The sequence below is a fragment of the Schistocerca gregaria genome, chromosome 2, assembly GCF_023897955.1.
Source record: "Schistocerca gregaria isolate iqSchGreg1 chromosome 2, iqSchGreg1.2, whole genome shotgun sequence".
In the NCBI taxonomy this organism is placed as follows: domain Eukaryota; kingdom Metazoa; phylum Arthropoda; class Insecta; order Orthoptera; family Acrididae; genus Schistocerca; species Schistocerca gregaria.
In genome coordinates this window covers 33,972,018-33,999,414 of record NC_064921.1, presented here as the reverse complement: position 1 = coordinate 33,999,414, position 27,397 = coordinate 33,972,018, and the positions used below count along the sequence as shown (strand labels likewise).

Below are 27,397 nucleotides of genomic sequence, written 5' to 3'. Positions count from 1 at the left end.
AAATTAGCGGAGGTTGAGGCCTGGTGGATAACGAGAAGAGAGGATATATTGAAGGGTAAGTTCACATCTCTGGAGTTCGGATAGGCTGGTGTTGGAGGGAAGTATCCAGATAACCCGGACAGTGTAACAATGTGCCAAGACGTGCTGGCTGTGCACCAAAACATGTTTAGCCACAGGGTTGTTGGTAATAAGGATCACCCTGTGGCTAAACATTTTAGCCTTCCATAATTATGTGAATGTATTTTAATTCACTTGATAGCTACTGACTACAGAAATCCATTCTGCTTTTATTTGATGCAAGACCAGTAAGGGAAGAGGAAACAGCAAAATTACTAAACGTAAACACGGGTGACAAGGAGACTACCCACCTCTCTAGCACACCTCAGATTGCTCTGCTCATCAGCCACAGATTTACGATATTTCTGAACCAGAGCAATACTAGATAGTGTCTCCCACCTCCCATGAGTGTTTGAGATACGACTTTTCAAGAATATGTTCATGTTCTAGTATACATGTTTCTGAAGAGTCTGATACATGAAACATATATGTTCGAGGATATGTAAGACATGTTATTTGGTTGTAGCTGTGCCAAAGTGCAGTGCCATGCCTCTTCACACAGTATTATCCTCCTGCATGTCACTGTATTTTGTATTTGTGGAATTGAAACATGTATATTTTGTAATTGATGCCATCAAACTATATTCAAGGAGAGGTTTGACATCCTAGCCCTGTTTTTTTCTATTTAAAAAAATAAATATAAAAAACCCTCACAATTAATACTGGATAGGATTATATGTAGCTGGCAGAGCAATGACTCTTCAGAAAATTTGGACTATTTATCGTCTATTAGCTAATAACTTGCTGTTTTGTATGACATAAAATTCAATATAGGATACATAAAACCAGTAAAGACAAGAAACAAGCAAGACATTATACATATCTTCAATCATTAGGTCTGAGCAATTATTTCTGTCTATCTAGCTATAGCTTTACATGGTGTGCTTTCCTTTCTGCAAAAAGAGTCTATTACTTCATCAAAGTTCGTCATATGTTTTGCTACATGAAAAATCAAAATGTTATTATTTAATAATGAAAAAGCTGGTAGTACAAACAGTATCCAAGACTGGTGTGGTTTCTTGATTCGTTTACATCTATTTTGTCACTGTCTGCTAGATAAAACGATAGAGGCTCTTCCCTTATTGCAGCCATTGTAAAATACATCAAATTAACATGGCTGTTTTTGCACAAATGGTCATTTATTATAACACGACAGAATATAATACATGAAGTAATCTGGCAGCTTGGGCGCGATAATAAAATTTTTCCAGGTAGCATCTGGCTGTTTGCTGCTACTGCTTGTACAGCTAACAGGCACACTTCAGTATCCAGAAGCAGGAGAAGGTACTAGTCATACGCGACTCAACAGTCCATGCAGAAGAGCCTGTACACAACTGCTCAAATGAATCTAAGGTAAACAATTCTGACGTCGCGCTCATCAGAGGTAATTTGTTGTTATGAAGCATTGCATAATCTTCCTAAAGCCTTTGACACAATTTTGCTATTGGCAGATGCTTGTATGAGTACTGTGTTTTGTTGTTGTATATGGCATATTTCCTTTGTAACTTAAGTTTTATTTTTGTTCTCTTATTCATGTTTTATTGCTGCAGTATTATTCTGCAGTAGCAGGATACAGTAATACCCTTTGTTAGAGTTTTGGTGCTTTCCAGTCAAAACTACAAAAATTTAACTGAAAACTAAAACAATGAGAAATTCACAGATTACTAAAAAATCCTGGATTTTTCCCAGTTTTCTCCTGGATGAAAAAATTCCCATGTTATTCCCAAATCTCTCAGTGGTCCCGGGTCGTATAAACTGTGAAGAAACATTGGGGGTTGTCTAGGCATTTTGAAAATTTAATTACTACTTGTAGAGAGTGAAAACACTGTTGTGTACATACCATTAAGCCCGGAGTTTTTTACAAACATGTATGTTGTTACAGCTGAATTTGTTGGATGGACTCTCACCTAACAGGAATACAACTTTCGCATTATCCATATAAGTGGCAAAGAAGACATCATTGCAGATGCTTTGCCTTCATCAACATAAGATTTAGATCCTTGGAAGGAAAATATGAGAGAATTTCCTGTACTACTAGTGAAAGATAGTGTGCCAGAGTTACTATTTAGAATTATTTAGATAAATGTCAAAATTACAGGATTTGGATCTGAAATGGCCTATTCCAGTCTGAAATGGTCTCTAGTAAGTAAAATAAAATGTTACGAAATAGACAATATGGTACTTTTTCATAGAAAAAGTGATAGCTCTAACAATTGAACATGAAGAGAGTTTAATATGGCACACCCATTAGACTTGGGGTCATTTTGCAGTTCTGAAAGGTGGCAGTAAGTTAAGAACGTATTGTTATTTTCACAATCTAAGAAGAATTGTGCAGCAACTTTTGAAGTAGTGCATAATATGTTGAAAGGAAAAACTTAATAGTCAGGGTATCAAGGGACTGCTAACTCAATTATTCCAGAGAAACTACACAATGTCCATGCTTGTGGTCAAACTTTTTGATTTATTTTCAAAATGCCTATGAGTATATCCACTTAAAACTGTGACCAGCAGGCCTACCTCTAATCATCTTTCGAATGATTATATTCTGCATGTGGGAAAATCATGAGCCATTTTATCTGATAACACCTCAAACTCTTCAGTACAGGACAACTGGGGCACATCACAAGATTACAAAAATACCTACTGCTCATTACCAGCTAGAAGCCAGTCCATAGGAAAGGATATTTAGAGAGCTCACCAGATTTATGCAGACCTACTGTCGCAAAAAAACAGACCTTTTGTGTAGACTATTCAAACAATTTTGAAGAAATAATGAACCATATGCCCCATACCATGACATAGTTCACCTTGGCAGAACTGATGTTTGGGAGGAAGAAAAAGAATGAGTGGATAAAACATATATCATAAGCAGAAGATGATGGAATTTCTCAGGAATAAAAAATTAAGCAAGCTCTGATCAACATCTCAGATACAGCTATAAAGAGGACTATAGAATATAATAAGGAACATATTGGCCCACAACAGTTTAGGATTGTGGAAAGAATACTTTCATGAATACATTCTTGCTCTTCATTATTGCATAGACTTAACAAGAAGTGGAAACTACTGTTTCTGGGCCTTTTGAGATAGTCAGAATTCCACATCCTGGAGCATATCAGCATATCCCAGAAGTTGATGCATAATAGGTCTCAACCTGCATCAAGATCTGAAGAAGTACCATGATTAGGAGATGAAAAGGTACTGAAGAAGAAATGCAGAGAGTGACAATAAATAATGAGCAACAAAAGACAGTGAGATGACACCTCTTAATTGGAATATGCACGGGGTGAATGGCAAGTGGTTAAAGTATGTAATTTGAAAGGTAATAGGAATAGCACCTAACAAAAGATAAGTGCACAAAAATATCAGTTCACTATGAAGAATACAGTTTTCAGTGAACATTTGGTAAAAGGAGAACAATAACGTACAAGAAAGAAGAATTAATGTAGATATGTGAGAGAACCTGACAACCAACCCAAATCTGCTGGTTCATAAAATGATCAACCTGTGATGCAACGTAATAATTTGTCTTTCAGCCTTAAAAAGGATGAAACCCACATAAAATTTTGAAATTATGTTGCACGTAATCCATGCCACTGCTGTTGGTGTGCCACACAGCTCCATGCCACACCGGTCCCTGCAGGCCTACACACCCTTACCTCATACTGGTCTCTTCTCTACCTGCCATCACATCAACACTGATACATCATCACACATTCCAAGATTGAAGTTTTCAAATTACTATTTTGATTGTATTATGACATTTTTGATTCAACCAGAAACTTTGGGTCACATGTTTGCACCTGTTACTGTCCTTCAGAGTAGTCAACAGCATTGTGTATAACCTGTTTTCAGTGATGTGGAAGGCATAGTATACCATTAACAGAGCCTGTTCTGTTGATGGTGCGAATGAAGTGGTCTACTGCCTGTTGAATATCTTGAACAGTTCTGAATCAAATGCCATGAAGTGGTTCCTTCATCTTCAGAATCAAATCAAAGTCACAAAGACTTAAGTCATATTACTATTTGTTTCTGGAGCATCACCTGTGACCAGCTTCGTGAAAGAAGCGGCAACGCTTTCTGCGCAACCCACACATCACTCCCCGGACTTAAGTCCTGGTGACTTTGATTTGACTCTGAAGATGAAGGAACCACCTCATGGCATTCGCTTCAGAACTGTTCCAGAGATTTGACAGGCAGTAGACCGCACCATTCGCACCATCAACAAAACAGGCTCTGCTGACGGTATACTATGCCTTCCACATTGCTGGCAACGGGTTCTACACAACGCTGGTGTCTACTTTGCAGGACAGCAACAGGTGCAAACATGTAATTCTTTTGTATTGGTTATGAATAAATAATTGCCACTATTTAAGTCCCAGTCATCTAATTTAAGTAGTATTAATTTTGTATAATTTCTTGTGTGTAATTTAGTATTATTTTTTGCAATTTCAATACTAAACACATAAATGATGAATGTAACATGCGATATATTGGAGAAATTCTGTTAGAGTTGGTCAGTCTTGGACATTACATTGTAAACCAAGACTAACCAGCCAAGTTTCGGGGCTTTCCTTAAGAAAAAGCTAGTGAATGGGTAGGCTGGTGGTTCAGTGTGATCAGTCCCTGGAGGCGGGAGATAATGGGAAAGAAGAAACAAGCTACTTCCAAATATTCAGTCTAATGAATGGAAATATAATTAGGAATGTTACAATCAGCACAGAATGCAAAAAAGAACTATTTTAGACACAGCAATGAACAATGTTTAATTCAGTGACATAAATAAATGAACCTTTGAAAGTAATCACAAACATGAACCAAATGCATGAAGTGATAGCAAAGTGCTAGGTCACTAAAACTTCACTCCCATGGGGGAGTTAATGCAGTTTATATTACATTAATACCTGTTCCATAGATCATGAATAGGACATTATGTAATGATGTGGAACGTGTCACTCGAACATGAGTTTTCTATACACAAAGTAACTTTTCTTTCAATTGCTACTTCAATCTAAAAATTCATCTATTGTGTTGAAGGAGTTGTCATTCAGAAATTCTTTTAATCTGTTTTTAAAAGTTAGTTGGCTATCTGTCAGACTTTTAAAGCTGTTTGGCAAATGACCAAATGTTTTTGTAGGAGCATAGTTCACCCCTTTCTGTGCTAAAGTCACATTTAACCCAGAATGGTAAAGATAATCCTTTCTTGTAGTGTTGTAGATATACACTTCACTGTTATTTTTGAAGTGGATCACAAATTTCATAAGTATATCACAATGAGTGGGAGTATGTGGAAAAGAGCCTACATGTCATGACACAGACCAAATTATATGTGAACATTAAAGAATCAGCATGACAGCTGTGTGTAGTGGACCAAAGTTATTTTTCCCTACAAGTGAAGTAAGTTACTCCATGAAACACTAGTTACTCTTTGCAGCTGCACAGCTTGGGATAGACAGATGCAGCAGAGTAGAGTCGAGTTTGCTTTTTGGGAGAGATAAATGTAAAAACCATTTTTGCAACTCCTGCACTCCAATTTTGTGAATTTATCATCTGGAGTTGTAACTACCAACCAGAAGAAAAAGAAAATGTAAAGATAAATATAAGTAAAATGCTGTAGTTAATCCAGAATATATATTCAGAGCCATTTCAGATTATAGGGTATGTTTCATGAAGATTATTTTGATTAACACTTGAAGCTTGTAAGAGGTATGTTCAAAAAATTCTGGAACATTTGTAGTTTCGCACCAATGGCATGTTGGAGCGAAATGCTGTTAGCATCCTGACACATACCTGTGTTTAAAACTGCTGGAAGTTTCATTGTTTATGTCTGTTAGTTATTGTTCACTGCTGTATTGAGTAGAACATTGTGTGGCACAGTATGCGAATCTTGAGATGGCAGAACAAGAGGAGCAAAGCGCCTCCATTAAATTTTGCAAGAAACTCGGTAAAATTTTTAGAGACACACCAGATGATGAAGCAAGCCTATGTTGATGAGTGCTTAAGCTGTACTCAGTGTTATGAATGGTTCACACAGTTTAAAAATGGCCATACAGAAGTTAAAGATGACTCATTCAGCATGCCCTTGGATGTCTACTGGCAAAGTTCATGTCAGGAACATCAAGGAAACTGTGTGGGCCAATCAAAGACTGGCTGTCGGTGATGAGACATGGGTGTGAGTTATGATGTTCAGACTAAGGGTCAATCTTGATGATGGGCCAGGAAGGGTTCTCCATGACACCCCCCCCCCCCCCCCCCCAAAAAAAAAAGCATGATGGATCAGTTCAAATGTCAAAGCCATGCTGATAGTTTTCTTTGACTTTGAAGGATTTGATGCAGATGTCTGTTGATTGAATTGTATGTTTTCTTGATGTCAACGAAAGTACTGTTTATTTACTAGTTAAATTTGACTTAATGCCGACTTCAAGCTAAGGATCTGTTCCGCGCAGGAACATCCTTTTCCAAAACCACCCTGATAATCTCCAAGTTTTGGGTCCAATTGAGGTTCGGTTCTGTTCAATAATGCCTTAGATAATATCTTATAGTTGACTGAATATGCCTCTATAATTGTTGAAGTCAGTCGAATCACCCTTCTAGTGTAAGGGGTGAATCAGAGAAGATGTCGAGTCATCTCGTAACTTCTCAGTATCCCAAATGTTCCGTAGGATGTCAGTCAACTTACTGATTGCTTTGTCTCCAGCCTGGTTCCATAGCTCTGCAACTATAGCATCTTCTGCTGGTGCTTTGTTATTCTTCAGGGACTGCATGATGTTTTTCACTTTTTCTTCTTCTTCTTCTTCTGTTGGAGGGTGAGTGTTTGGTTGGCTGGAACTGTCTTGATAGATAAAGGAGGTTTTAGGGGACTCATCACAGTTGAGGAGATTCTCAAAATATGTGGCCAATATGCAGCAGTTGTCTTTGTCATTATAGGCTATGTTTACATCTGGTCCTCTGAAGTGTAAACTGGGTGGGGCATATCTTCTAAGGTTTTGCATGAAAGTTTGGTAAATGTTTCTAGTGTTATTCTTTTTTAAATCTTCATCTAATTGAGTCAATTGGTCCTGAGTGAACTGATGATTAACCTGCCTGATGGTTTTAGCAGTTTGCCGGTGCTGTTCTATGAACTTCTCCTTATTTGTTTCAGACTTCTGTGAGCTCCATATTAGCCAAGCTGCATGTCTCTTTGTGGTCACTTGGTCGTAGGTACTTGTCGACCATTCATGTTTCTTCTGTTTCTTTAGTGGGGAAACTTCTGTTGCGGCTTTTACTAATTTTTCCCTTAGGTGGTCCCAGTTGTTGCATTCATGATAAGGCGTTTGCATTCTCTCTGTAAGCATATTGCAGGTTTTCAGTTTTTCCGTGTCAAACTTGGTAAATTTGGGAGTTTGAGACTTTCTTGTATTCCTAGGTAGAATTTAGAACTTTAATTTTGAGAGGTAGTAATCCTGAGTCCACGTTTGCCCCTCTTAACACTCTCACATTCTGGACTTCTCTACAGGACTTTCTTCAAATGGCCATATGATCTACTTGATCATGTTTTCTTGGTAGATGCTTAAAGGCTACTGGTTTCATTACTAGGTAAAATGCTTTACAGAATCCCAAAAGTCATTCTCCATTTCTGTTAGTGCACATGTAAAATGGGTATTCCCCCACTATATATTTATACTTCCATTCTTTTCCTAACTCGGCCTTAAAATCACCCAATAATATGACTGTATACTGCTCTGGAATCTCGCAAATAGCGTCCTCGAGTTCTTCCCAAAATTGGTCTTGCTTTCAGTTCTTTATATTCAGATGTAACGTTGCATGATATGATCATGTACAATGTGCCTGATTTCAAAATCAGAGAACAGATTTTAAGAGAGTCAGATCCATCACTTCAGCAGGTAGTGCAAATACTAGACCAGTATGATTCCAGTGCCCTGTTGGCTCTTACATTGGAGCAGCCAGCTGTTTGTTGGGTTGGGTCCCTTAGTTGTGATCGCTCCATTCCACAATGGTGGCGTGCACTCGTCATGCCGGGTACACAACAACTGTCCATGCCATGACAGCAGTTCACTAAACAGGCAGCTGCACACATGAACAGAATTAAGTCTAGCCATCACTGTTATACGTGGCACAAACGCCAAGACATCCCCTCGAGACAGGCTCAGTGCTATGTTTGTGGTAGAAAAGGACATGTGCAATCCATATGTTTGCAACGGAACAAACATCAGCCCACTCACTAAACTCTTGTCACAGGGCCTATGTTATTAATGCAGTATATTCAATGTCTGCAACTAGCAAGCATACAGTTTTGTCAGTGATGATATGTCAGTCAGACTGCAGTGTAGCCATGTATGGAAGTGAAACATGGACGATAAATTGTTTGGACAACAAGAGAATAGGAATGTGGTGCTACAGAGGAATGCTGAAGTTTAGATGGATAGATCATGTAACTAATGAGGAGGTACTGAATAGAATTGTGGAGAAGAGGAATTTGTGACACAAGCTGGCTAGAAGAAGAGAACAGTTGGTAGAACATATTCTGAGATATTAAGGGATCGACAACTTAGTACTGGAAGGAAGTGTGGGGGTAAAAATCATATACTGAAATCAAGAGATGAATACAGAAAGCAGATTCACAAGGACATAGGTTGCAGTAGTTACTCGGAGATGAAGAGGCCTGCACACGGTAGAGTAGAATGGAGAGATCCATTAAACCAGTCTTTGGACTGAAGAACATAGCAACATGTTAACTTCTTCCACAGGCTCCACAGAGCATGATGAATGAATAAATTATAAAATTTGAATCGCATCTGTAACCAATAAATTACGGTTGGAGTCTACATCTGTCTCTGTAAATGTTTCAAAGTTTAAAATCTGGATTATTCTGTTACCAATTAAATTCTTTACATCAATTGGTAGAAGGTCAAAGATTTTTATGGCAGAACACATCACTTCTTTCTGTACTGCACCAAGGTTCAACGAAGGATAATGTAAGTCATTTCTTCTTCTAGTATTGTGTTTATGAATATTACCATAGATTTTGAACTAAGACTGTTGACAACAAAATTTCACAAAGCAGTAAAGGTTCTGTAATGAGGCAGCGACTCTTGATTTTCTTATGTGTTGCATCATCAAGACCACTGTAACCAAAGGGTTTGATTTTGATTATACTAGATGTGCATAAGCACCAGTAATATGCTTTAGTTGGAGTAATTAAAGCAACACTGAAGAGGTTTAATCACAACAACAAGAATATTTGATAATCCTGTCAAGAAGAGCTCTTTGCTTTCAGAAGCAGCAGCCCATGTGAATACCTCTGCTAACAGCAAATGCCTGTGAAAGTAGAATTCTGGACAAGAAAACCACTATTCAACACAGAAATCGCAGCAAAATGTCACTTGAACTGATCAGTTATCTTTTGATACGTTGGTACACACCAAAGAGAAACTGTAAGTACACTGAAACACATGTGATGTTATGTATCACTTTTACTAGATAGTTACTTCTCAGCACCAGTTGCTTCACCACAAGACCATTCAGTTGCTTCAGTAATTTATTGTAATACTGTGATGGTGTATATCTAGCTTCCAAATGTGTGCACGTTCCATAAAAATAATTAAAAAAATACATAAATGTTTCAATGGTACCAAATGAAGAAAAATAATATTTTACTTGTTTATTCTGATTTCATCATCAATGCCTGCAGCTTGAAGGTGAGAAATGACAGTACAGTATGTTGCTACACATGAAATTATTCTCATTGGATTTCAGTTAATTTTTGTAACTGCGATAGTGTTTTCACACAGACCATCAGTTGTTATTACCTGTCTGAAATCAACAGTGAAGGGACCAAGGTATGCAACAGTTCCTGCTGATAGCAATACATCCCCCACAACATTTGAAAGAAGTGAGTTAAGATATTTGGCAGTGTCACTCCACCTGTTTTTCTCACCACCAAGTCCACCTGTAGAAAATACAATGTGTCAATCAGAAATTAACAAGTATAATTCGGAAGAGTTGCAAATAGATGCTGCAGAATGATCAAAAAGTGAAATACATAAAAATTAACTAGATTTCTAGACATGAAAGAAATATTAGATGTACACTGTAATTTCTTGACTGGGGGAAAGGCAGGTACATTTTCTTCAATATTTGTGACTCTGACAACCATTGGTAGTGCTCAGTACCTTCAGTGGCACTGTTTTGCCATTTCTGTATTAAGCTGTAACCACAGTCAACAGTAAAAATATGAATTCGACACTGAAGCACCAAAGAGACTGGTATACGTATGCATATTCAAATTCAGAGATATGTAAATAGGCAGAAGTTAGCGCTACAGTTGACTACTTTTATACAAGACAACAAGTGTCTAGCATTGTTGTTACATTGGCTACTGCTGCTACAGTGGCAGGTTATCAAGAGTTAAGTGAGTTTGAATGTGGTGTTATAGCTGGTGCACAAGTGATGGGACATAGTGATGAAGTGGGGTTTTCCCATATGACCATTTGATGAGTATACCTTGAATATCAGGAATCTGGTAAAACATCAGATCTTCCACATCGCTCTGGCTGGAAAAAGATCATGCATTAATTGGACCAACAATGACAGAAGAGAATCATTTGAGATGACAGAAGTGCAATCCTTCCCCAAATTGCTGCAGATTTCAGTGCTGGGCCATCAAAAAGTCTCAGCATGCAAAGCATTCAATGAAACATCATTGATATGGGCTTTCAGAGACAAAGGCAAGTTGCGTTTGCATGTGTGTGTGTGTGTGTGTGTGTGTGTGTGTGTGTGTGTGTGTGTGTGTGTGTGTGTGCCTACTGCTGAGAAAGGCCTTAATGGCCGAAAGCTATAACTGTGAGAATCTTTTTGTTGTGCCTATCGCGACTCAGCATCTCTACTATATGGTAAGTAGCAACTTTCCTTCTCTGGTATTGTTACATTCCGTCCTGGATTTTCCATTGTTTAAAATTGCAGTTTGTTACATATTATTCCTCATTTTACCAGTTTCTTTATTCGCCAAATGATGTGACAGCATAGATGTAAGTGTTTGTTTACTATGGGAAATCTATTTATTTGTGTATAAACTGTTCAGCACCTCCTGTTCACACAGGGTAACATTCATCCCTCCGTATTCCATTTAGTCGCTATCGGTATTTGTCTGATTCTAATTCTCCTTACTAACTCTAGGAGGACACTGTGTAGATAATGGGTGTGTGTAAGGGTGTTATGTACTCTCATGGGGATAGGAGGAAACACAATCAACGGGCAGAGCCAGAGACACATAGGTCAGATGAAACAGAACTGTATTGCAATGGGCAGCCACTTCACTTAATTTTATGAAGCACTTCACTTAATTTTATGAAGCTCTATGCCATCCATCATATCAATTTGTTTTTTATGACTCCGCTTCATTTTTTTTAGTTTTGCTTTATTTTATGTCACAGACAAGTTATATTATTGTGTCGAAATCACTACTGGGTCTTCACTTTCGCTGAACATCCAATCAACACTCTGGCCCTCTGGACTGTAATAGGGCTTCATACGGAGGACACAGATGTCTTTTCTGCACTTTTGTTTTCTTGGTGAAGGGTCACAACCCAAAACTTCATACATGTGATGCCCAAAGAATGGCAAAAGATATGACACAGCCCAAAACAGTGTGTTAGTAACTTTTCTGAGTGTCCTCCTTCCCGCGTACGCACTGTGTATTGAGTCAGCTGGCTGTTGCTCACTGCACAATGCTTGGCCTTATAACACTCTCAGCCATTCTGCTCTGTGTCCGTGGACCATGTGCGAGCCAGCTGCCTTGCTTCTTTGGTCCTGGTGATGGATGTTTCACACAGTGTATCTTTACTGTTTTAGCCTTGCGACTGTAGAGCAGAAAGAAGAGTGTGAAGCACAGTGTCACAATTCACTATGTTCTAAGTGAATGTCATGACAGGCAGCATTGTATCCAAGCATCTTTGTTCAACACCGATGTACATCAACAGTGTATCTGCCAAAACCTTATTAAACTGCTCTTGGACACCATTTGTCTGTGATTGGTGGGTAGCTGTCATCTTGTGAATGACCTATGATATTAGTATCAACTGGGAAACATTATACAATTAGAGATCATCATTTGTGATACTCTGTGTTTCAAACTGATGTTTCCTCTTTGAGGATTTCAGCAATTTAGAGAGCTTTGGCAGTCGGCACAGCTTTGATGACAGCATAGTGGGGGATGTAGTCAGTACAGACTATTATCCATCAATTCCTATTTGTTGACTTCAGAATACTCCCCAAGTCGTCAATACCAGTTTGGTGGAAAGATGCTGATACATGCAGGATTGGGGGTAACAGTGCCACATGTGCCAGCATTGCTTACAGTGGCTCATACAGTATCCAGAGACCTGGCCAGTGATACCTATGTTTGATTTGGTCTAGAGTCTTTGAGAATTCCTGGTGACCAGATCTCGGAGTGTCGCAAAAATATTTCAGTATCCCTGGCAACAGATTAGCTGTGAAAGTGAGCAACCATTTCTGCCCCATTGGATCATAATTCCTTTTATACAATGTTGCATTTATTAACTGTAATCATCCTTTGGTGAGTTCCTCATACCTCAAGGCTTCTACTATTCTAAAGTAATGTGATTTAATGCAACAATGACTGAGATGACAAGCAAATATCTTTTTTGTGCCTCATTTCAGGAAAATCTGGTGTCGGCCTGCAGTAGTTCTTGCAAATTGCTGGTAGTATGTGCATATGTCAAAAAACCTTCCCACATCATGAACATGTTGAGGAGACAGAAAACATGTGACTGCTCTTATTTTCTCTTAATCAGTACAAATCCAAGTGCCACTGACTGGTGCCCCACAATTTTCATTTCTTGAATGACGTAGAGGCACACCTTCAGCTTCAGGTAGAGACCTGCAGTCTGAACAAACTTCAACATCAACCAAATGTCTTTCAAAGATGACAATGGCATGCAGACAGCAAAGGAGTTGAATAGGGTTGCCCATCAAATGTTCATACATGGCTGGAGTGTTACATATCATCGAATTCCAACTCCAACTTTGAGCTCATAGAAGTAATCACTAGTTACAAAGGCAGTCTTTTCCCAGTTAGCCTCATCAACATTGAGTTGCCAGTAGCCTCACTTCATGTCCATAGTAGAGTGATATTCTGGTCTTTCCAAGCTGTCCAGGGTGTCATCAATGCATAGCAAGTGAGAGATATCTTTCTTTGTGATTTTGTTCAGTTATTAGTAGCCAGTGCAAAAGTGCCATGTGCCATCTTCCTTTTCAGAAGGACCCCAGAACTCTCTGGAGGCTCAATGGTATCATCTTCCAGAATCATCTCCACTTTCTCCCAGATTACACATTGTTCAGTCAGGAACACTTTATATGAGCACAGGTTAGTTGGTGGATGATCCCAAGTGGTGATACCATGTTTTATCATAGGCCAGTTGGTCTGCCTGCCCTCTGTATCAGATTTGAAAGCACCTGAAAACTGACACAGAATCACTACTACGCACTGATGTTGTTCCTTGGTCTAGCTAGATGCTATTGGCAATTCGAAACTAGTTTCCTCCCCTGGGGTGTAAATAGCAGTAGTGCAGCATGCATATTTACCAATGAAACTAACAAGGAAACATCCCTTGCAGTGTGATTGACTTTTTGAAACCGTCTATATGGTGGTGTAGGTTAAGATCCCATGTGTCACACACTGCAGCTATTCACCCTGGTTGGCCCTCATTTATGAGTAATTGAGGGGGGAGAGGGGGGCGGAATTTGAATTTTGTGTGATACCTGATAGCATTAAAAAGTTGCACAAAAGAGAATGGTTGTGTGGTGTAGTGGAGATAACAGCTTCACACCAGAGGTGTCCACGTCATCATTTTCCAACTCTCTTGATGGTTTCATCTTTACAATCTATGACGAGCGTCAAGCCCATGAACATTTTCAGTCCATCCAATCTTGACTAAGTGCACAGCTAGGGGGAAACCGAAATGACTTTGATCATCATTTTTATTCAGTTAATTGATTTAAATGTAATTGTTTAGTTCCATTATTTTGTCACATGATTTTAATCATAATATCAACTTCTGCACTTGCCTTCATTTTTCTTCCTATCATTCCTTCTCCACTTGAAATCTTTGTTCACGTGTTTTAATTAATTTTATGTATAATTTCAACTTAATTTCTTTTTTTTTCACACTGATACCAATAGGTCAGTGTAAAGGTGCAGATCTCTCAAAAAAGCAAATGTTTAGCAGTGCAGTGTGCAAGGAATGTAAAAAACGTGTTTTGTGTAAAGTGTCACTTCTGGCTACGTGGAAAGTGTGCAAAAGTGAACCTAAAATTCATAAATGATGATTTTTTGCAGTGATGCCAGGACTGTTTACGGACCTATTTAAGTGAAGAAAAGGCTGATCTCCACAGTGAAGCGCTTGCAAAAGAAACTGTTATTCAAGTGCTGCAGAAAGAAATTGAATCCCTCAAGGGTGAATTGTTAGTATTACAAAATGAAAACAGCGAACTTAAGCACCAAAAAGACTGTGACTGTGGGAGATACATCCGAGCATTTCACGTCATGTGAATTAAAACAAAGTGCAGACTCAGGAGATATAAATACTACATAAAAATGGACAAGTGGAAAGTTTGAGAACAAAAGACATCATAGTATTAGAAGTGTAGCTGAAAAATGAATTTCTCATAACTGGCGATTCCATGTTGAAAAAATGTTAGTGCCAACCTGTGAAGTTGAAATCCGCCCAGGAATTAGGTCCCATCAGCTCAGTAACTATTTCAGAAACATTCTCACATAGAAGAAGGTGTGATTAGATGAATGATGAACACAAACTTCGCTTAACGAAGGTTTATTCAGCACTTGCACATACAAGAGTGGGGCGTGAACTGCTTCTGGTCAGAACATATACAGTATATATACAGCCACAAAACATTCTGGTACAACGAGTCTTGACGTTTGTGGCCACTTCTGGAAAGTACTCGAAATGAATATAGAAATTAAAATGGTACAGTCCAGGTGAGTTTGGAACTCATGACCCTCCATTCAATAGCTCCTTCTGTGACATTGCTTCCTCCTTAAGAGAACAGCATGTCAGTGTTATGTCCTCCTATTCCGGGAATGAGTCATCAGTACTGAATACTCTGACTCCCGATGTCTGATGCTCACTCTGGTAGTGATCTTCTTAGAACTTCTTTTGATGCTACGCTTTTCATCACCTTTCATTTGTTGTCTGTCGCCGGAGCTTCAAATTTACCCTTGGTGACAGGATACTTGTAGGGCTTCATTCGAAGGACATGGACCATATCTCTGATATTTCGTCACCTTGTGTCGGGGTTGAAATCTTCAGCTTCATTAGTAATTTCAGACAACAGTTTTACTACATTATAAGTTCCAAAGAAGCGCCTGAGGAGCTTCTCAGAGAGACCAGCCTTCTGAACAGGAGTATAGATCCAGACGAGGTCACCAGGCCTGTAGACAACAGGGCGGTGGCTCATGTCATACCTTCAGCGATCGTTTTCTTGGGCCTGGAGTGTGTGGAATCAAGCAAACTGTCGAACTTTCTCAGCTCTGGTTAACACCTGACCAATATAGTCATCATCAACATCATCAGGACATAACAGAAACACAGTGTTCATCATCGTAGTTGCCTTACACCCATGCACCAGGAAAAATGGCGTAAATCCTGTGGTGTCTTGTTTAGCAGAGTTGTAGGCAAATGTCACAAAAGGTAGCACCTCATCCGACTTGCTCTGTTCAACATTGATGAACATTGATAGCATGGTGGTCAAGGTCTTATTAAAGCGTTCAGTAAGCCCATTGGTTTGCGGATGGTAGACAGTCGTCATGTGATGAGAATGTTGCACCGATGGTTTATCTCCGTCAGAAGATTCAATTAAAAAACTTTCTCTCAATCTGTAATTAACGACCTTGGGGCACCATGTTTTAATACAATGTCTTCCACGATGAATTTGGCTACCTTGGATGCTTCGGCTATCTTCATGTCTTTTGTAATGCCATAGCTTGTCAGATAATCAGTGAAAACAATAATCCATCTATTGCCACTAGCAGACGTTGGAAATCGTCCAAGGAGGTCAATCCCAACACACTGGAAAGCCATTTTAGCTGGTGGAATAGGTATGAGTCGGCCAGGTGGTTTATGAGTAACTGCCTTTCTCCTCTGGCACACTCTACAGTGTGACACATAGTGACGGACGCTCCTAAATAAACCTGGCCAGTAAAACTTCTTGCGGATCCTATCATATGTCTTAATAAACCCTACATGTCCGGCCTCAGATGTGTCATGTTTTTCTGTAGAACATCTAAGTGCATGTATTTAGGAATCACTGGTAGCCACTTCTTTCCAAACAGATCAATGTTTTTCTTACAAAGTAATCCATTAACTACCTTAAATTGTCCTTTCACATCCTCTGACCGATTAAGGACAAGCACAGTTTGAGATATCTTGGCGTCCTTCTGCTCAGCAGAGAGATCCTGGAGTACAGCGAGACAGTCACTATGTTCATCAAAGTGTTGATGTTTTTGCACGGGTTTTCTTGAGAGACTGTCGCATCTTGGTGTTTTCTTCCACTTTTGTATACTATGGTAGTGTCATACTCTCGAAGAGGTAGTGCCCACCTGGCGAGTCGTCCTGTTGGATCCTTAAGACCTGCAACCAACAAAGTGAATGATGGTCTGTAACAACTGTGATGGCCTTCCATAGAGATACTATCAAAATTTACACAAGGCCCAGATCACAGCAAGACATTCTCTTTCTGTAGTTCAGTAGTTTCTCTCAGCTTTTGTAAATGTCCTAGAAGCATAGGCTATAACCTTCTCTTTTCTATCCAAAATCTGTACCAGAACAACACCGATCCCATACCCACTGGCATCTGTGTGTGCTCTCTCATCTTATAGACCAAGTACAGGGTCAGTCGTCAGAGCTTTTCACAGCACATCGAAAGAATCTTGTTGAGCACCACCCCAGATAAATTTAGCATCAGCTTTTAACAACTCTTGGTGTGGCCTGGTTTTGATACAAAAATCTTTGATAAAACAACGGTAATAATAACATAATCTGAGGAAGCTTCTCACATCTCTAATACTTTTAGGAATAGGAAATTCCATTATAGATCTCACCTTTTCTGGGTCTGGCCGCACACCTTCATTTGACACCAGGTGTCCAAGTATTTTGATTTCTTTTGCTCCAAAGAGACATTTTCTTGGATTAAGTTTCAGTCTTGTTCTAGACACTTACGAACAGTCCTCAGTCTTTTTATATGTTCATCAAATGTTCTGAGTACACTATAATGTCATCTAAATAACAAAGAGACATCATCCACTTCAGGTGATGTAGAAGATTATCCATCATCCATTCAAAAGTTACTGGTGTGTTACACAAACCGAACGTCATTACCTTAAACTGATACAGGCCCTCAAGGGTGATGAATGCAGTTTTCTCACGATCAGCCTCATCTACTTCGATTTGCCAGTATCCTGAGTACATGTCCATGGTTGAGAAAAACTTAGCCCCCTACAGGCAATCTAGTGTATCATCAATTTGTGGTAGAGGGTAAACATCCTTTTTAGTTATCTTATTAAGCTTCCTGTAATCAACACAAAAGCGCCAACTGCCCATCCTTCTTGCTGACAAGGACCACTGGTGACGACCATGGGCTCTGCGAAGGCTGGATGATGTTATTCTTCATCATTTTCTCTATCTTGTTGTAAATTATTCGATGTTCCGTTGCTGATACATGGCATACTCTCTGGCTTATTGGTTGATGGTCTCCAGTGCTAGTCTGGTGCTTCACTGTCAGTTTGTCTAATTTGCTCTTCACCTGTGGATCGAAGCAGTCAGAGAACTCTTGAAGAATGGCAAGTAGCTTCTTCTGTTTTTTCTTAGGGAGATCTGGTGATAGTCGAGCTAGAAAATCTTGTCTCATAGTCGTAGCACTAATTTCACTCACAGACTCAGCATGGAAGGTTTCTATTATGCTCAGCTGTTTTTCAATTAATGACTCATCATTTGCTATGCACATGCGCCTTGGAAGGATCTGCATTTCTCAGCGATAGTTAACTATCCACAATTATTCGAATCCGTTCTCGAACCAGATGACAGAGGCTGGGATGACCAAGTTATTCTTCAGTAGTATGTATCTCTTATATTCCACTACAAGATCCATGGGTTGATGAATGGTGTGACATTTGACAGTTATCTTTCTAGTGCTGACTGCAGGAATGATCACTTCATCCAGCATACATACTCTGCAGAAACTCAGATGCGCAGCTTCCTGTCCACAGTATCTCACCTCACCTAGCATAATCTTCGAGCGACTACAATTGATAATTGCCTGAGAAGCTCTCAAAAAGTCCCATCTGATAATGACGTCATGACTACACTTGTGTACGACGATGATATCTAAGGGCTGTGTAGGGCCACTTATACCCCCATGAATGGTACATTTTCTTTCAGCAGAGATGTTTTGCTATTGACAAATACAGTTTTCTGCAATTGGCGATGGTACTTCTCCAAAATGATTGAATATGAGGCTCCAGAGTCCAAAAGAGCTTGGGCTGGTCGGCCATCCTTGAGGATATCGACTATCATTTTTGTAGTGATAGTGGCAGAGGATTTTTCTCTCCAGCGGCCTCACCTCCAAGGAAGGTCGCACCCTTTAGTTTTCCATGTAGCAGCAGCTAGGTGATCGGCTGGAGCTTCTGAATGGCGATGGTGACCTACATCATCCTGCACCCACATCTTGTTGTTCATCTCCCTTGTCCCAAAGTTGGCGTTGGCTAAGAGCCTTCCGCTGTCTCCTCGCGGGTGTTATCAAATATCTGCCGCCTTTCTCAACAGTAGTGCACCACATGTCCTGGTTGCCCGCAGTAGAAACATACTGGTTGGTTATCCTGGGTCCTCAAGACATCAGTTTTACTTGGTGCCCAAACAGCTTCCTCATGTGGCATTGTAGAACTGTAAGCCCGACTGGGTCTCAACTTTTTCACCATTTTAAAAGGAAATGAAGGACGAGAGATTGGGTTCAATGTCTGTTCCACTTTCTCCCCTATGACCTCTTGAAGCGTCTTGGTTTTTCGCTTGCCGTGCAGTCCAAGTGGCTTCTGAACTTTCTCACTATCTGACTAAGAATACTTGTGAAATCAGTTGCTTTCTCCATGAAAGACATTGATACAATATTTGGAAGCTATACAACCTAATTGCATGTAATTCTTTTTTGATGCATTGTCTCGACATACTGGCACCATTTTATGAAGTAGTCTGCCGTAGAAATCTCCTTCAGGAGTAGGGCTTCATAGATGTCCTCAGCAACACCCTTCATGAGACGTGCAACCTTATCCTCCTTATCCTTCTAGGATCCACAGCTCTAAGACATCTTGAATGTAGGATGCTATAGGTTCTCTTGGATGCTGTACCCCACACTTTATCTTCAGCCTATTACTTCTGTCGTTGTGTGTCACCGAAATACTTGCGCAGTTCCGCCTGGAATATTTCTCAGCTTGTGAACTTCTTCTCATTGTTCTCATACCATTGCTTGGCATTGCCCTCCAAGCAGAAAAATACATTAGCCAAACACAATTTGTTAAATTTGGCTACACGCTCATATACCTTCAGCCACTTGTTTGAATCTTGGCCACCGTCACCAGAGAACCTGGAAGAATCTCTCATCTGGTGGCACACAGTTGCTGTCATTATAACATCCTCTTCTTCTTCTGTCTCCGGTAAATTGCGATCTGTTGAAAATGGCTCGAACTCGGGTTTCTCACCATGTAAATGGCGACTCTGTCGTGGCCTCTGTGTTGCCAGTAATATGCGCAATCGCAAGTTCCAATAATCAGCACCTCCACCAGAATAATGTCATGTAGAAGAAGGTGTGATTAGATGAATGACGAACACTAACTTCACTTAATGAAGGTTTATTCAGCACTGGCACATACAATGAGTGCAGAGAGAACTGCTTTCAGCCAGAAAACATACAGTATATAAAGAGTTACAGAACATTCCAGTAGAATGAGTCTTGACATTTGTGGACACTTCTGGAATTTACTCGAACCAAATATAGAAATAAAAATGGTGCAGTCTAGGTGAGTTTGGAACTCACGACCCTCCATTCAACAGCCTAGTATCATAACAACTATACCATGTTACTACTCACCTTCTTCTGTGACAATATTACAAATTCAAGAGAAAACATCAAAAAAGAAACGAACAAAAATTACAAAGCCCTTTTTATCCATGTTGGGACAAATTCTGTCTGAGGATACAGGGAAGAGGAAATTATTAACGAGTCAAAAAATATAATCTGATCAGCCAGAAAAATTTACCCTGGTTCAAGGATAGTGACCAGAGGAATCATAAACTGGAGGTCGGTGAGTGAGTTACATCAATCGAATCAATTGCAGAATTAACGAGTGTTGTGACAGACTAGGTGCTATATTTATAAACTGAAATAAGTTTTTGGGCAAGGAATGTCTAGCCAAGGACGGACTGCATCTAAATAGACTAGGATCGATGAACTTCAGCTAAATGTTTATGGATGTTTGTAAAATCATTAAAACTAAGGGAAACTAATATTTAATGGAGGGGATGTAAAAGAAAAATGCCTGTTGGCTGAAAAGAAATCCGCTAAAGAGTGTCTACAAAAAATGTAAGCTTAATAGAATTAAAACAAGAAAAAGTTCTTATTTGATGCACTGGAATATAAATGACTCAATTTCTAAATCTTCCAGCAGCCTAAGCTACAAACTTGATAAGTTCCAATCTTCTCGCAGAATGGAAACACATAAAAATTATTTGTTTAAATGAACACTGGCTTACCTCTATTACAATAAATATTTTAAATAAAATTGGAAACGTCAATGATGCTAACAGCAAGAAGAAAAAACCTCATGAAGGTTGCTGCATACTCCTGGACTCTTCTATAATGTATCAAGTGAAAACAGATTTTAATAGTTTAAATGAAGATTGCATATTCGAAAGTTGTTGCATAAAGCTTAAAGACCTTAAAATGTTGATCATTTCAATTTATAGAATTCCAGTCACGCCATTCCTCTCTAAATTCCAGTGCTTGCTCAATAAACTAAAGAAAGGAAAGAAGAAGAAAATTGTAATAGCAGGAGATTTTAATATAAACACTGCAAATGACAATAAAGAATGAACAACATTTATTGAATCAATTAAAAAGTCTGGTTTTAAGCTAAACTTTTCAGAGTTCACCAGAGAAAATATTCACTCAGCAACATGCATCGACAACATTGTAACAAATTACTACTTTGATAATGTACATAAATTCTCACTAGACTTAGGATTTTCTGATCACTCAGCCTTATTTGTCTCACTGCCAAAAACTGATAAACATAATATAAGAAGAACAAATGTCAAAAGAAGTTTCAATAAAACAAATAATGAAATAATCTATAGGAAACTAAGTAAAGTTAAGTGGTGTTTTGGGGATGGTGATTCAACAAATGAAAACTTTAGTACATTCTTAAACAGTTTTCTTGAAGTATTTAATGAAACTTTCCTGCCAAAATCATATTGCAACAAAACATCAAGTAAGTTAAGATGGATCGTACCAGGAATAAAAATATCTAGTGAAAGGAACAGGAGGCTACACAATCAACTGAAGTATAACAAAGATCCTGATTTTGGAAAGTATGTTAGAAACTACAAAACAGTTTTTAAAAAAGTTGTGAAAGCATAAAAACAAATTCATTCTAGAGCAGAAAATAAAATAAAGGGCAGTATGGTCTGTAGTTAAGTCAGAATTAGGTGTCCAAAATCATAAACAAGCTATTATAGAAAACAAACTTAAGGAAATCCAGCTCAAATATCTGTGTGCATCAATGCGTACTTCATAAAAGTAGCAAAATCTGATTTAGACATAGCAAATTATGAGCAGAAAGTAAATAGTTTTGGGTTAAAAGGCAATACTAGTGAATGTCTCAAAAAAGTTAACACAGTCTCAGCAAAATTTGTTGAACATTTCATACTCTCCCATCCCCAGGGATGGGATACTCAGCAAAATAATTAAAAAAGTTTCCAACATAATAGCTCATCCTCTCTCTCTCATAATAAACAAATTCTCTGAAGAAGGCTACTTCCTGGATCTCTTGAAATATGCAGAAATAAAACCATTGTTTAAAAAATGTTCAAAAGATGATATGGGAAATTATCGCCCCATCTCTATACTCCCTGTCATATCAAAAATATTTCAAAAAATTTCTGCTTTACAGATACAAAGCTTCATCACACAGAATAGTATCATTGCACATAACCAATTTGGCTTCCAACAAGTCAAAAACACAGTAGACACAATAAATGAGTTTATCGAAAAAATTACTTCATTACTAGATAGGAAAGCTAAGGTGACAAAAATATTCTATGATCTCACAAAATCATTCGACTCTGTAAACCATGCCCTGATGCTTTTCAAACTCAACAGGTATAGGATACGAGATGTTGCTTTGACATGGTTTGAATCATATCTCTTGGAGAGGAAACAACTGGACCAGATCACTTCCCCAAGGTGTTTCTCAAGGCTCAATCCTTCCACACATTTTCTTCCTGTTCTTTGTAAATGACTTGCAGCTCAATATAAATACTCATTTAACTTTGATTGCAGATGATACTTCTGACCTAATTGAAAATGAAAATTCTGACAATATACCACAAAGTGTCATGAATATGTCAAGTAACCTGGAACCATGGATAATTCAAAATGATTTAAGGCAAAACATTTCAAAAACCCACATGATGAGTTTTAAAACCAAACATTCAAAAACTGAAGAAATCTGTGTCACTCTCAACAATCAAAAATTGGAAGAACTTGACTCAGTCAGGTTACTGGGAATAAACTTAGACAGAACTTTGAGTTGGAGTTCTCATATAGAATATCTAGCAAATAAATTAAACAGCCTTACATTTGCAATGGAAATTTTAGCCTGTGCCACTGATATGGCCACCAGGAAAATAGCATATTATAGCTCCTTTTTATCATTTATTCAATACGGCATAACTTTTAGGGGAATCTCAGGAAGTGTTACACGAATTTTAAAGTTGCAAAAAAGAATCATTCGCAACATGTGCTCTGCACAGCTGCGGGCATCGTGTCGACCATTACTTAAAGACCTAAAAATATTAACTGTTCCCTCTTTATACATGTTTGAGGTGGTTCTTTTCCTATGCAGCAGAGCTGATCTATTCAGAAAAAATCATTTTCAGCACTCATACGACAAAAGACATAAAGAGAACATTATGCTCACCTCTCATCGCTTAAAACTGCATGCTCAGACTCCTCAGTATATAGCCATGAAAATTCACAACACGATAATAGGGTGTGACATAATGAATATGAAGATAATTTTTTAAAAGGGAAGTTACATGATTTATAACTGAACGCTACTACTACTCTGTGGAAGATTTAATGAAGGACGAAATGATACTTTGACATGGATCCCTAAAATGGAATAAAAATTTATGATAGTTATAGTAGATGTAAATACTGTTAAGTTTGACAAATTTCGAGTACGTAAACACTCCACAAAGTATTACTGTAAGTGTGACAAAATTTTAAATAAGCAAACTGTAACCTTGACATGTCTCCTGTACACCAGACATATGTTCTGAAATTGTGTACATTATGAGAAGAATAAAACACATTTCACTATTTTTTGTCTACATTATTGCATTCATTATATCTATTTCCCATTTTGCTTCAATGTCATTTTACTGATAAACATGTCTTTCATTCAAATTTTCATCTGCGTTGTTTTGTACATAGTGCAATAGGTATTTAGGCTATGTTTAAATGTTTGTACGATGATTACTGTGCAAACAAAAAATTGCACATTTGGTAACAAAAATACATTTTTTATCTCATTGTACAAATGTAAATAGGTTATTTTGCCTTTCGTTTTTTAACTGATAGATAGGAATTTTCAAATAACTGAATATTATAATAGATGAATATAATTAAATTCATTTTCACAAAAATTCTGATTGGAAAAGAATGATACAAAGAAAAACTGAAATAAATGAAAAAGTTCATACTGTGTTTAAAATGATGTGACAGACGAACAGAAATAAAAAATTACATTTAAACCAATTGCTTGAATAAAAATAATGATTACAGTAATTTTGATAAAGATTGCAAAATAAAAAACAAAGTTTTGTGCACCTGACCAGACTAAAACACACAACCTCCTGTGTGTGAAGCTGTTATCCTATCCATTATACCACACAACCAGACTAAATAATGCAACTTTATTATTGTTCTAAAGTATAACACAAAGATCCGATTTTTTTCCCCCATCAATTACTTGCAGCCCCACCAAGTTAAATAGCTGCAGTGTGTGATACCTGGGGTCTTAACCTACATCACCATATAGATAGTTTTAAGAAGTTGATCACACTGCTGGGGACCTCTTGTTGTAAGCTGCTCTTCCTTGACTCGTTCAGCTGATTCTACATAAATATCTTTAGGATTGAGTTGTGGCTGCTTGTGACAATTAGTGATCCCAAGTTTTTCTTGGGCACTTATGATGGTTATGACTGTCAATGGCATGTACATTTATTTTGTGGGCCTGAGTAGCATTTTGCAATTGAAAAACGCTTCACAGTGTAAATGTGCACCTTAACTGATGACAGGAACTCTTTTTGTTGGCAATTTTTGGATAACAATGTCTTCAAAGGCAGATAATTGACCCAAAAAATCTTTGTTATGTGTAATTGTTTGAATAGCTTTGTCCGTCTGGAGCTCTGTTCATCCACAGTCTATAATTTCTTGTGACAACTGCAAGAAGTCCCACCTAAGAACATCATGACTCAGTTCTGTTAAAATGATAAATTGTAAGGGCTGCTTTCTGTCACTGATATTTAGTCTTGCAATACATATTCCCGTCAGCTGGCCATTTTTGCGCATTGCTGCCCTCAGTACAATTGCTTTAATATCATTGCACACAGTCTTCTTTAGATAATACAATAAGTATTTGACATTACCAAAAAAGAAGCCCCTCAGTCAACAAGCACCCAGACTGGTTGGCTGTCAATGAGATTTTTTGCCATCTTGGTAACTGTCCTCCATGAAGGATTTTCACCTATGGCCACCTCATTTTCCTAGTTGATCACCTTGTTTAGTTTTTCTGAATCTGATGGCTATGCAAGTGAGTGTTATATCTGTAAAGCAATGGGCAATGGCTATGGTATATTAAGGATAGATCCAGTCCAAAGCATGGCAACAAGCTTTGGCTCACAGGATGAGTACAACTGCATGTGGATAACTGGCATGAATAGAACTGTTGTGCTGGTAGATACCATTAAACACTCTTCTTCTCTCTCAGTAGTAGTGCACAATGTGTCCATGGGATTCAAAATGAAAACAGACCAGCATGTTGTCCTTCATCTTTCAAAAATATATTTTTCTATGGGGCATTTTAATTGGTGGAGGAGTTGGTTGTACTTCCCTTCATTGGTTGCTGGTTTGACAGATAACATCTGACAGTGGTGGCGTAAGACTCAGTCCGTTCTTCATGGTGCATTTGACTGATGTTGGAGATGGGTACCAAAGATTGATACGCCCATTTTTCAAAATTCTCTATTACCTCCAGCAATCAAAGCTGGTGTGTCATGTGTACTCTGTCTAACATTTTTGGCTGCCATAAACTGCTGAATTGCGATGACATTTGGAAGTCAATCATACTTCTTTCTTCTGAATCTTTTCTTATTATATTTCCTTCATATGCTTGCACCACCTGTTAAATTATTCTTCTGTGACATTCTTCACCAGAAGAACTCCGTACCTGTCATCTGCAACTCCTCTAATCAATTGCAAGATTAATCGATTTGTGTAATATTTAGATTTACAGTGTTGAAAAGGGCCAAAACATTCTGTATACATTACCGTACCATTACACCATGATATTGCACCCTGTTTTCAGTTGATTTTTTCTAAAATGGACTTGCAGTTGATTGTCACCTGATGTTTTCTTGAATTCAGCCTGGAATTTGTTCCAACTATTGAGATTCTCTTTGTTGTTTTGGAACCACTGCTTGGCTATGTGATTCTAATAAAAGTCCACATCTGCTAAACACATCATGTCATGCAACCTGTTGTATTGGGTTGGTGCTTAAATTTTTAGAGTTTTCCCATAACACAACAGGTCCACATAACAGAGATTTCAGTCACCAATAGTATATCCTTCTTCACAATTTACAACAGTCTGCCAAAGCTGGGGTAGCTTTTTGATTCTGTGACTGTAGAGATAATGTGGTTTTGAGATGAAAAACTTGTCGAGGTATATTTGCAGTGCATTTTCACGCTGAAAGGAAGTTCCTTGATGGTTGTTCAATAGAAAGCAGAAGAGGTGAAAATCTAGGGACACAAGATCAGATGAATAAGCTGGGTGTGGAATGACTTCCCAATCGAACTCCTGTGGCATTCTATAAGAATGCAGGTGGGTATTATCTTGGAGTAGCAACACTTAACGCAGTCTCCTTGGTTCTCAGATTGTTTCTGCAAGATGTTTCAGTAGTTGACAATAAATATCAGCAGTGATAGTTACATAATGTGGAAGCAATTCATAACACACCACACCGTCGGCATTCCACCAATGCATAACATTATTTTTCGTGGATGCACACAGATCTTTGTACAGGGAGTTGATGCTTTGTTTGGACTCAAGCCCTCCTTTCCTTTCCTTGTGGTTGGATAAAGACGCCACTTCTCATTACCAGTAATGACACACGGTACAGATATGCACATATCAGAGGGGGGAGGGGGGGGGGTGGACATTGCTGTGAGTGAAGCTTGTGTGTAGTTTGCATTTTTACCACTAAGCATGCACAGCACAACTCATTTCCAGTTCAGTGCCAACTGTGTAGTAGCTTGTTCGTTTCATCTGCAGTGACTGTTTTCACTAGTGGTGTTTTGTTCTTGTTTCATTTTTTATGATGGCAAGTTTAAGTGAACAAATTGTAGCTGTGAAACTTTTTTTCCCTACTCAGTAAAAATGCTGCTGAAACTGTTTTAATGTTGAAAACAGGTTACCAATATGATGCTATGAGAAAACCTCAACTGTACAAGTCATTTTCTCAATTTGAAAATGTGACATGTGAATTGATGACAAACCTAGTTCTGGGCCTCCATCCAATTCCTGAATTGACAAAAATATCAAAAAAATTTGAGAACTTGAGCTCACAGACCATTTTAAGAAGATTGCATTATGGTATTTGTCAAAAAAATACCTGATTCGTGGCAGACAGGA

At 38.4% G+C, this 27,397-nt stretch overlaps 1 protein-coding gene across 1 annotated transcript in view; it reads right to left on the bottom strand.

The window, feature by feature from the left end:
- Positions 1-27,397, bottom strand: part of LOC126336262 (dynein axonemal heavy chain 3) — a 1,127,841-nt gene that overhangs the window by 286,861 nt on the left and 813,583 nt on the right. The window contains exon 51 of the mRNA XM_049999758.1: positions 9,927-10,066. Within this exon, the coding sequence (XP_049855715.1) occupies positions 9,927-10,066 (140 nt within the window). The remainder of the gene's footprint in view (positions 1-9,926; positions 10,067-27,397) is intronic.